The 11961-nt window shown below is 33.4% G+C and overlaps 1 protein-coding gene across 5 annotated transcripts; it reads left to right on the top strand.

Moving 5' to 3' along the window:
- The first annotated feature begins 661 nt into the window (after positions 1–661).
- On the top strand, positions 662–11580 carry LOC110714764. Of its 5 annotated transcripts, none has more exons than XM_021893313.1 (10): positions 662–884; positions 2004–2068; positions 2159–2236; positions 2559–2606; positions 3316–3415; positions 4677–4721; positions 4907–4991; positions 6909–7054; positions 10988–11064; positions 11235–11580. In XM_021893313.1, the coding sequence occupies exons 1-6, from the start codon at positions 795–797 to the stop codon at positions 4707–4709; spliced, it is 414 nt and encodes a 137-aa protein (XP_021749005.1). In that variant the 5' UTR covers positions 662–794; the 3' UTR covers positions 4710–4721; positions 4907–4991; positions 6909–7054; positions 10988–11064; positions 11235–11580. The 5 variants fall into 5 exon arrangements, 4 of the variants coding, with proteins under 4 accessions (XP_021749005.1, XP_021749004.1, XP_021749003.1 ...); XM_021893312.1 differs by having other exon boundaries at positions 10988–11127; XM_021893311.1 differs by adding an exon at positions 6669–6811 and having other exon boundaries at positions 10988–11580.
- The last annotated feature ends 381 nt before the right edge of the window (positions 11581–11961 follow it).

The raw sequence follows: 11961 nt of genomic DNA, 5'->3' as shown, positions 1-11961 counted from the left end.
TTTATTGATTATAGCGCGTTGTAAAATGTTCCGTTAAAGGTTTTGGGGTTATTTGGTTCTAAGAGACCAAATTGAGCTTAAATTTGCCAAAAAAAAAACTATGTAAATACCTCATTTTACAGATTGAAATGTAAACACGCAAATGAAGACATTTCTTAATACGCAAAACGAGGTATTTACGTTTTATATTTTCCAATTCTGATCTTAATTTAGATCCTTTAGGGCCAAAATAGCCCATAAACTTTAACGGGACATTTATCAACTAGAGGTAGTTATTGGATAGGGTAGCCCAATGATAATAGGGTCAGGGTCAAGCTTATAGGGCTTTTATTGAAAAGGGCTATTAATGGACAGGGCCCTTATTGGGTAGGGTCAATATAGGGCCAACATGCTTTTCCAATTTAGTTGATAAAGAAAATACATAATGTAAAAATAATTATATAGATTAATTTGTATTCATACGTATTTAATAATTGTTTTATCCAATATTTATTTTAATTGATATTTTGCAGGCCCGCACATTATCAACCCACAACCCGCATTGGCCCGATCCTATATTGACCCTATAAAATGTGACCCCGACCCGCACCGACCCGCCCAATAACCAGGTCTATTATCAACACTTCCCCCCTTTTTTTTTCGGACAAGATATACTGTAAAAACTTGGGCAACCCGCGAACTCATTTCTAATTCTACAAATGTTTTCCATCAATTTGTTTTTCTAGGGTTTATAATCCTTCGATAAACCCTTCTTCCTCCTAATTCTTCAAACAATCATCGTCAAGTAAGCAACTATGATGCGAGCTACGTCAAAGTTATTGTCTACTCTCTGGAAGTCTCTCTCATCCTCTTCTCAGCCTGCTACTGCTAATACCAAGCTTCTGGTATTTTTCATATTTTGATAGTTGTTGTGTTGTTGATAGTTGTATGCAAGTATAAATTGCCAATTTTGGTGTTTTGGTAGTCATTTTCTAATCGGAGTACTGTCATTTGTAATGATGCTCTTGCTCGATTGTTGAATGCAGTCGTAATATTATGATGTGTAGTTATCTTGTGGTGAACTTAGGGTTAGATACTCGTCCCCATTTGTCATTTGTAGTCCCTATACAGCTATCTGTTCATATTGAAGCAGAAATTATTAGCTATCTTTTCATATTGAAGCAGTATAACAATCTTGGTTTCATTGTTATTGTCTTGACATTATAATCTTGAAATGGGGTTGTTGATGTTTGGTAGCAATGATGTGGGGGTGCAAGATTGTTGTTGTACTGTTAATTATTTCTGAATTTGGGTAATTTCTTGGGAGATGAAGTATAAAATATGACTAATCTGGGCTATTTTTCATATTTTGATAGTTGTTGATAGTTGTATGCTGGTATATTTGCCAATTTTGGTGTTTTGGGTAGTCATTTTCTAATCGGAGTAATGTCATTTGTCATGCTGTGATGTTTGCTGCAAAGAGTAGTTACCCCTAGCTCGATTGTTGAATGCAGTCGTAATGTTATGATGTGTAGTTATCTTGTGGTGAACTTAGGGTTAGATACTCGTCCCCATCTGTCATTTGTAGTCCCTAAACAGCTATCTGTTCATATTGAAGCAGAAATTATTTCAGTTTGGTTTTGTTTATGAAGCCTGAATTAGCCAGTATTAAGCTTCTAGTGGAATGGTGGATCATGCCAAATTCAATGGGACAGACACAAGCTAAGAACAACCTGTTTGATACTTAGAATTAACGTCTAGCATTTTTATTTGTTGGGATGTTGAGAAGTTCAATAAAATTGGAGCAAATATGGGTACTAAATACTAATAGTCAAAATATTGTGCAGCCTGTTTGATATGTTACATTTGTTACCCATTTAATGTTGTCCATCTGTTTTCCCTTTCGATTTCTCTTATTTTAGTTTATGTATGCAGAAATGTATGAGTGCAGAGCTAACTGCATGTGCCATATTCTGATGTATTCTGTTTAATCAGTTAATTATCTTTATCTTCTTTTTCTAAAGATGAATACGGCTTGGACGGGTTTGGAGAAGACGCCACAAGGGTCTTTCAAAAAGAAGATTTATGGGTACTCTTAGTTACAAATTTTATCTTTGCCTATTGTGATTTACTGGTCTTCCTATCATATTCCTTATTTTAAGTCTAAACTTTTATGCAGTGTCGGGTTATGGTTGCTTTCTCGGGTCAAGCCAAGCAAGCTCTTCGTCACTGGAGTTGAAATTACATATCCAATAAGGTTCCCTCTTTGCTTTCATGTTTAGACTTCAGTATTTGGCATTCCCTCATTTTCATATATTGTTATTGAGATGTATTCATGTTGTAATATAAGAGACTGTTTAGTCAGCATGCTCATATACTAGCTATTCAACACTAATAACATAAACTAGATTTTATTACTCTTAAAATTCATCACATTGCATTCAGTTCCTATCTCTAATCATTTGAAATACTAAAATTATATCCTATAGGAATATCAGTAATTTTCTATTTAGATTTTCAAATTTCTAGAATCACATGTGCTGTAAATTCTGAGTTATGGTTTGTTTCTGATGATGCAGTTTGAATGATAGACTTGTACGTCGAAGATTACGCCACATTGCTATGAGGTAAAGAATAACACCCGCTTGATTTTTATTTTTTATTTTTACCCTTTGGCATTTATATATTTATTTAGAGAATAGTTGATAGTAAAGCTTTGGTGACTTCAAGTAATATAATAAATTCAAATGGCCTTTTGTTGCTAAAAAAAAATGCTCTAGAGGGTCAAGTTACCATCATTTTTACATTATGAAATAAGTGTGCATAGCTAGTTAATACTCCGTACATGAGAAGATAAGTAGGATTTTTTTTGATGAATTTGCACTGTTGGACTTTTTGTGACTTTGTGAGTGCCACCGGGCTTTATTTATTTATTTATTTATTTATTTATTATTATTAGTATTTTAGGTCAGCCTTATAATGCTGAAATAAGTGGGTAGCAGGTGGCCACTCTACTCTGCAAACATCCATTTATAAAAGTATTTGCTTCTTGGAAGCGCATCGTTCTCAGACAATGGTATGTGTGCCTATGTTGAGTGTGGGTATATGATCCTTAATTCTAATCAACGCTTTGTTATGAGTGGTGATGGTGGAGGATGTGGACCCTGGTGGTTACCATCTTAGCTTGCTTTAGTCTAATTATTACTGAATGTTGATAGATTTCGGTATTGTGTATTTGAATGCCCACTTTTTTGTCTCTTTTTCCCTGGCTAGATCTATATTTTCAAGGCAGTGAGTAATTTATAACGAAACATTGGTATATATATTTTTTTTCAGTGGATCAGTAATTCACAAAAAGTTTCCGTATGGCTCTGCATCATTGCTTCCAGTATCCTCTGTCTTTAATCGCACATATTCCCACCGGCGTGCCTGGCAGGTGTGTGCTATATGTTAACCTTTGTATGGCTTTGTATGGCTTTAAAGGGGAGGTGGTTGGGTTTTTTTTTTTTTTATTATTTTTTTTTGTATTATTATTTTAGACCAATAATGTGGTACCACGTGTGCAAATAATCCCAAGTTACAAATGGTAACATGTTTAGCCGGTTTCAAGTCACCTGGGACCATTGAAAGCGGATTGGGTATAAAGGTCGGATTATTAAAAAATAATCGAAAGGTGGGATTATTTTGGGCGGATGAGGCAAAGATCAGATTATTCTGGGCAATTTTTCCTAAAATTAATTCATACAATACCATTTTAAAAGGAGTGTTATGTTCAACGTCAACATAATTAGTGCAAAAACATACAAAAAATAATCCTTTGAAGTGATTAATGCTCTTATATTTAAACCTTATCGCAATTGATGTAGATCAATTCACTAAAGATTATATACAATTTTTCCTTAAAATCATCTCGAAATGAGTAAATGACACATCAATTGCAAAAATAGCCTATTTACTATTTAAAGTCTTAATATGTACGTGTAATTGAAATAGTGTTAACTCCTTGTACATTTATAGAATATCATGTCTAATAAAGTTACCCCTAAAATTACAAAAATTACCTTTTAAAATTGCAAGAGTTACCCAAAATTTATTCTTTTTTTTGACAGGATACCTAAAATTTATTCTTATACTCACAAAAGTTACTCTTAAAAATTAAAATCACATAAGTTACCTATAAGACAATACTATTGCAAAAGGTTTACGTATAATCTTGTAAAAGTTACCCATAATCTTAACCCATTCAAAAGTGGAAACCTTCAAAAATTGGTCAACATCCTTGAGGAATAGTGATATGAGTCTAAAGTCCATGATTTTTACTGTACAATTGAGCAAAATTGCCGAAATTATGCTGGCTTGAAATTCGTTCATTTCATTCCAATTTGGTTTCATTTAATGAGTCATCATATTACTTTCTCCCCTTTTCCCTCATCTCCACTCATTCTACTTTTACATTTCATTTTTTTTTCTCACTCCTTTCTCTCTTTCAGTCCTTTCTCCTCCATTAAGATGCGTACTCCATTGATTTTTCATTTCATTTCATAATCTGATTTTTCCATTGAAGCATAATCTGAGTTTTCTCTCCTCCATTGAAACTGAGGTATTGTTATTGAATTTGCCCAATTTGGTTTGTTTTTGGGTATATAAAAATTATAATTCTGAATTTTTTGGGGCTAAAATGGTTGCTCCGATTTTAGATTAATGGATTCATGAATGAATGGATGCATTGAAGCGACTTTGAGGTAAGTGCCTGCTATTATTATTATTATTTTTTTTTTTTCTTTTCTTTTTTTTAAATCGTGCATTTTCAATTTCACTATGTTGGGTTTGAGTTTTTTCATTTTTTTTTTGTCCGATTGGGTGAGTTCATGAGTTGCGATATCTTTTGTTTAAAATGTTGGATTAAGGGGTTTTGGTTTTATGGCAGGATACGTCGGGTTTTTGTTTTCAGACCCATGGCTTCATAATCACTATCAGTTCACTGAAGTTGAGTTTTGGCATTGAAATCTCAGGTTTAATTTGAATCATTTTTATTATTATTTTATTATTTTTTTTGCGTGTTTTTACGGATTTAAAGTTTGTGCTATTGTTGGTTTGTTGTGGTTTTTGTTGTTTGAATGTAGTACTATACGTTTAGGAGAGATAGTGGACCTCTTACTCTCTCCGATTTGTCATCGAAATTGTCGAACCTAAGGTTGTTGGAGATAATTTAACTGAATAACAGAGACTCATTTATGAGGAGTAAGAATGATGAAGTTGATTTTGAGCTCTTTCTTAGGTTTAGTGACTGATTTATTTTGAGCTCTTTCTTAGGTTTAGAGAGATTGGGAAAATGTGATGGTGACGGTGCGAGAGAAATATGGGAGCAAGAGATATGGACACTGGAGGAGGTCAATTATAGTATGAGGAAGCAATAAACAAACCATAAAAGACTTGAGTGATAGAAAGAGTAGGGGGGAAGGGAAGTAAAAGGCGATAAGGGAAGCAAGTGATATGGAGTTTATTTTTGATAAATGTGCTTAATGAGAAGTGGTAGTATAGTTTTAGATTTACATAAAAAAAATGGATATTAATCTATTCTCACTTGAGCGAGTATGTTCTTAGATTCACAACAATCGGATAGGGTTCCTCTATGGTAGATTAATTATTCAATTATTGGTTATAATTACTCAAGGTGTGAAAGAGATATGTTTAGGTTAGCTTATGAGAAGTGCAGTAATAAACGAGCAAGAGCTCATGTAATAGTTTTTGAGAAAAAGCTTGTAAGGGCTTGAGACAAGTATTACTTGTAAATAAAATAAATTTGCCACCATTAATATAGGAAAGTGAGAGGGAGAGAATATGGGGTAAAAAAAAAAAGTAGGAGGACCTGAGGGAGAATTGGGGAGTACCTTGAGAGAACATTTTAAAAGTAAACGAGGAAGAGAGACATAACTCTTTTAGGATCCTTTTGATTTTCTCATAACCATGAAAGACGAGTGAGTAAAGGAGAGGCAAGGAGGAAATATTATAATTCCAGGAGCACGTAATTTAAACAAATAACTAAGGAAGGTATGAGTTTAGTGTTTTATGACTAATTTATAGTTGTAATAGGAGAGAGTTAGTGATGCTTGAGTTAGGAGGAGCCGAGGGAGAATTGGGAAGTACCTTAAGAGACCATTTTGAATGTAAACGAGGAAGAGAGACATAACTCTAATAGGATCCTTTTGATTTTCTCATAACCATGAAAGGCGAGTGAGTAAAGGAGGGACAAGGAGGAAATATTATAATTCCAAGAGCGCGTAATTTAATCAAATAACTAAGGCAGATATGAGCTTAGTGTGTTATGACTAATTTATAGTTGTAATAGGAGAGAGTTAGTGATGCTTGAGTTAGTTCAGATCTCTTGCTTATATAGTCAATAGTGTTGACAATTAGTGACCTGTGTTTAAATTTGGGTGAAAATTTGCATTAGTTTTATTATCTCTTGTTTAGCTGAGGTTGGGGGTACTGTTTTACAAAACGGGAATTATATATGTCAATGAATAAATGAAATGTGAAGTTTGAATCAATTTGATTGTTGTATTTGTAGGATTTTGGATAGGTATATGTAAATAACATGTAAATCCTTTAAGCAAAGTTGCTTGAATCTGTCAGCTAGCCCTGATACAACTGAGCTTTAGCAACTCTGATCTTCCCTTCCTTGACAGTAAGCTATGCTTTACGCACCTCCTTTGGCCACTGTACTAGCCATTTGGAAAAGCTCTCGATATTGAACTTTCGAGGTCAAATATGCAAACTATTCTCTACAGACTCAAATGCCTGATAACCAGCCAATTTTTTATCCTGAGAAGTATAGTTACCTTATCACATCATTGAACTCTTTTTTTAGCAAATACTAATTTTTAATTAGCTGGTTATTTATGGTTAATTTTTGATACATTGTGCAGGAAGGGAGATTTTGTTTGCAGTAATCAAGCCCAATCAATGTGTTCCTCTAATTTAAATATCGAGTGCTACAGTTTTATCCGTGTACAAGAGTAGCCGGGTACATCCTTGACACACACGAGTCTAGAAGTTTGGGTTAACATTCGAGGTAATCCTTTGCTTTGCTACTCAAAAAATGATATTTATTTTATAAACTTTAGTGTGCTCCTAAACGGCTAAACTTACTTCATGATCTTTTAAATTAAAAAAATAGGAAAAAATAACAATAAAAAAGGGTGTAAAAAACGTAGGTAATTGCAACTGACAAAATGCTAAAAATCTAACATGATAAGGACCATTGCCATTGAATCAGCACAAATTTGTAATGAGGTATAAATGCTAATTAAAATAAGATATTGGACCAAATTGGCTTGTGATTGAGGAAATGACTTTTGGGATTAAGGCTTTGATTGATTGACATGTGTACAAATGAGTGAGCTTAGTGAGATTGGCTAATATTTAAGTAAAATGCAATTGGAAATTAAATATCTTACCATGATCAACTTGCAAATCTGTTGTTACTTGTTACCAATATGCCAATCATGCTGCTATAATGTGTAGTTCTTACTGGTTTTATTTTTATTTATTTTTTTTTTTTTTATTGATTCTAACCTTTGCTAGGGCGCCTAAGAAACCCTATTCACCAAGTGCTTGGTGAAATTGCAAAACTCCTAAAAAGAAAGGTTGAGTCTAATTAGAGACAAATTTGTCAAGGATGAGGTGGATGGTGATATTTTGGTAGAAAGTAGATGTCCCCTATGTTACTCGGACTCGGGTACCCATGTCTGACACGGGTATGTGTCCAAGTATCCGACTCGGCTATTTTGTGAAAAAATTCTATGATTTTGAACTAAAATGAAGTGTCCAATTGCCATACCCATGTCCGAGTGTCGAGGGTCCGACACTGGTACTTGAGGTAAAACGAAGAGTCCGAGTAACATAGGATGTCCCTGTTCTTGTTTTTTGGAATTCTCTTGAGACATATCTTCTTGTTGTCAACGATTTGGTTAGCTTTTCTGTTTCCCCTTTACTCATGTTTTTTTGAATCGATTTTGCTAATAATTTCGCATAAATTGTGTGGAAATTTGAGTGTCTGAATTTGATCATTGCAATTCTAATAATTTTTCTTTTAAAGCATTGTGATCTTTAGTTTTTGAGCTGGTTGATATTGTTAAGCTCAACTGTGATATAGATGTTGCATACTACTGTAGTATCATTTTGCTCAACCCGTGTAAAATCTACCTTGAAACTTGTCTGTCTTAAGCGTAGAAACACTTCCAATTTTGATATACTTCTTGTGTTGAGTTAAGGTATGGTACTAATAATTAATGTGTGCTGTTGTTTGAGCCCTATCTTGACGCCGATCTTTCTCCAACTATAAATTTGTTTAGTTCAGGTCAGTTGATATGCCTTATCTATGTCGTCCATCCATCCAAGATATTTTTTAAATTCACATATACTTCGTATATATTTGTCCAACCAATTTGGTCAAAGCATATAATTTTAGGAGCTATGAAAATTCCAAGAGAATATTATGTTGGTGTTTAAAATTCTTGCTCTTTCTCAAGGGGAATGGATGTCAATATATGGTCTATGGTGTCATGTATATCATATAAAATACCAAGACTTTCTTGCTCATATACATGATGGTATTTTCTTAATTCAAATTGTGTAATGGATAAAGTTGGAAGTAGTAACACTTAGTTTATCAACGTGATTTGAATCTGTCTACAAGTATACTTTAATGTAAATGTTTCTAACTACTTTTATGAGCTTCTCTGCTTCTTGCGGCCGGCTAATTATACACTATTTGTAAGCCGGGACCTCTGAAATGGTCTTATTTCTAAGTAGCAACATCTCTATCATAGGGTTCATATGTTCTATAAATTAATGGCTTTACTGTGTTAACTGTATGGCAAATGAGCCAAACTCAGGTAATCTATCTGATGTTTGCCTGTTGCCTTTTGGCTCTTTTTTAATGTCTCCGTGCATGCTACTTTTAAGGTAACTTTAAATGAGGCCAGTGCTTTAAAACTGCTCGAATTTTGTAAGGAATACTTTTCTTTTGACAACATAACATCAATGATTTTCATTGTTTGACTTCACTCTTCAGTGTTGGTGACATTTTAGAAGCTTTTTTATAACCTGATTGTTTATCTATTATAGTACTATATCAAGTATGTGATGTGATTCACACTTGAACTATGATGACTTTTTGCTATGCATCTACAGTGTAACTGATCAATGTATTTAAATAAGATTATTGCAGTTATCAATTAGTGATTTTGTTTGGTATTGATAGTATTGGGGCAATGACTGTAGTATGTTATGTTAATATTTGCAAATTAGTTTTTGCACCATTCGATAGTGTTGAGCAATTATGTTGGGATTTATGCATTGTCCACATGACTGTTGAATCTAGCATGAACTTTCATATGCTTTTAGAGGCAAATGTGAAGTGATATCTGTTATGTTTTGCAAAGCCATTTCAAAAGTGCTATCTGCATTATCCAAATGACTTGAATCAAGCATGAACTTTCATATGTTATAAACTTTGCAAGCTTATAAAAGGAGAGGGAAAGAGATAAAAAGATCACTTTTAAGAGACCATATCAAGAGTGTGCTTGGGGTAAGGAGTATAAAACCCTTCAAAAGAGTTACTAAAGAAGGTCAATGGTGGGTTTTGGGAAAATCGTTCAAACCGTAAAAATAGAGTTATAGGGAGGGAGAGAAAGGGGACAATAAGATTGGGAAAAATCATTCAAACCGTGAAATACAGTTTTAGGGAGGAAGAAAGAGGGGACAATAAGGTTGGGGGAAATCATTCAAACCGTAAAAATAGATTTATAGGGAGGGAGGAAGAGGAATCAATAAGGTTGGGGGGATAAGAAAGAGAATATGAGACAAGAAAGAGGGACAAATACGAGATAGAGTAATGAGCCTTTAGATTTGAAGTAATTTTTGATGGGTAATTTGAAAGCAAGGAGCCAAGGAGGCCGAATGAGATTAATGAGGCTACCAAGACGGACGAGGAGAGGAAAGCTTAGATTGAGGTTAAGGTTGCTGCTGCTAGGTTGTTGCAGAAAATGTCTGAGTAGGCATGAGAGAAGGGAAAGGCGGTGGTAGTGGTAAAATGTAGAGTAGTTTGGTTTCTAAGACAGGTGTTCGGAAGGTTGGTTATAGGGGAAACTATGGGAGTTTTACATAGAACTCTGGCTATTTCTGAGAGAAAGTGAGAGTTCTAAAAGGATTTCTAACTTTCTAAGGGTCACACGACATTTTTATTTCTATCAATAAGACTCTAAACTAATCTGCATATTCAATTGTCAGTGTATGTGCAATTGTGCACTAACATGTTTTTCATTTTCAAGCTTAGAAAAATGATATTTCTTTCTTTTAAATTAAGTGTGATTAGAAATATTGTGAGATTTGTGTTTTCCTCACCTGAAATTAGTATTTTATTTATTTATTTATTTATTTTTTGTAAATTTTTATTATATTGGTTAATACAAGTGTATATATATATATATATATATATATATATATATATATATATATATTTGTGATGATAGGTTTGGCTTGGGTATTTCTAATGATGATGGGTACTATAGATAAGTAGAAAGTGATTGATAGATTATAGTTGATATTAGTTCATAGATTATGTCAAAGATGTCATTGTTTGAGTAGCTTCTTGTATACATCAACGAAATTACATTCCTCTTATAGATTCAAGTTTATATTATTGTACATTTGTTTTATTTATTTGTTGTGGTGTCATGGTGCATGCTTATTGCATTATTGGGCAAATCAGGACTCATCTTAGTAGTCAGGCCTTAGTAATTTAAGCTTATTGAAGCAAATTTAGAGCTCTTTGAAGCAGTTTCTCTTATGGGAATTTGTGTAGGTAATGTTGGGTTTGGTTGCACTATTTAGTGTCTGAATCATAGTATTGTGGTGCTTGTACATTATGCACCTAGGTTCATTATATTAGACTTTAGTTTTGGTCCAATTACTAAATTGGTGTTCCTTTACTTTTGTGCAGGTTGATACATGTGGTAAATAAAAAAAAAAATCTCTTAATATTACGTTCAGAATGATCCTCTTTTGTATGAACTTCAGGTATGAACACCCCTACTTTTAGAAGCAAAAACTACTTGTGGGTCTCTTTTGTATGAACTTCAGGTATGATACAAGATAATTGCACTTCAGCTCTTCAAGGTTAGGATGTTATTTTTATCTTGTTATCATTGGTGATTAACTCTGTTCTCTATGCTTACTATTTTATCTAGATGATATGGGATAAAATGGGCAAGCCAAAAACAACTATGATAAAATGTTACTTGAGGTTGAACAAGAATGCATAGAAGTAGACACGAGAAAAGTTGATGCAGCTAACTGCTCTACATCTGGCTATATATTGATGATTCAGAGGCAAAACTTGCAGCCATATATTATGACATATGTAATAGTTTTTGTAATTAATTTGTAAACTAGGTAGGATTAGTAACCTTTACTCCTTTTAAGAATACTTGATTAGGTTTCTAATTTTATAATTCCCTGTGCGATTCCTATGACTTGTATTGTGTCTAAGATACATTTTTTTTCAAAGCAGTTTGCATGCTACTTTTGTCAGTATGATAATTGAGCAAATGTCAATTATAATAACCCTATTAGATTGTGATAAACACAATTCAATTTGTATACTGAAATATTGCTAAAAATAATACAACTTTTGGTCCATTCTTTTCTAATAATACAACATTTTGATTATTTTGTAATAATACAACCTTTAGGGGTGTTTATTTTAATCAAGATAAAATTGAATTTACACTGAGTTTTGAAGTGGGAGAAAGGGAGGGGATATTCCACCCTTCTTCGTCCCCACCATCAAAAACTCATCCCCTCTCTTTTCCTAACCTCGAAGTCTTTTTTTTTCAATACATGTTTATTTACCAAAATCTAAGAATAACCATTGCACGTGATAATCTTTACTAAGTAATTACTAAGAAAAACTCA

Source organism: Chenopodium quinoa, unplaced genomic scaffold (assembly GCF_001683475.1).
Source record: "Chenopodium quinoa cultivar QQ74 unplaced genomic scaffold, ASM168347v1, whole genome shotgun sequence".
NCBI classification, from domain to species: domain Eukaryota; kingdom Viridiplantae; phylum Streptophyta; class Magnoliopsida; order Caryophyllales; family Amaranthaceae; genus Chenopodium; species Chenopodium quinoa.
This window is presented reverse-complemented; position numbering and strand designations above follow the sequence as displayed.

Bases quoted from the DNA above. Each gene is read 5' to 3' on its own strand.
- LOC110714764 (XM_021893313.1), top strand. From the start codon at position 795: ATGATGCGAGCTACGTCAAAGTTATTGTCTACTCTCTGGAAGTCTCTC. The intron at 885-2,003 runs GTATTTTTCATA...CTTTTTCTAAAG, and splicing joins CTGCTAATACCAAGCTTCTG to ATGAATACGGCTTGGACGGG. The intron at 3,416-4,676 runs GTGTGTGCTATA...CTCCGATTTTAG, and splicing joins CCCACCGGCGTGCCTGGCAG to ATTAATGGATTCATGAATGA.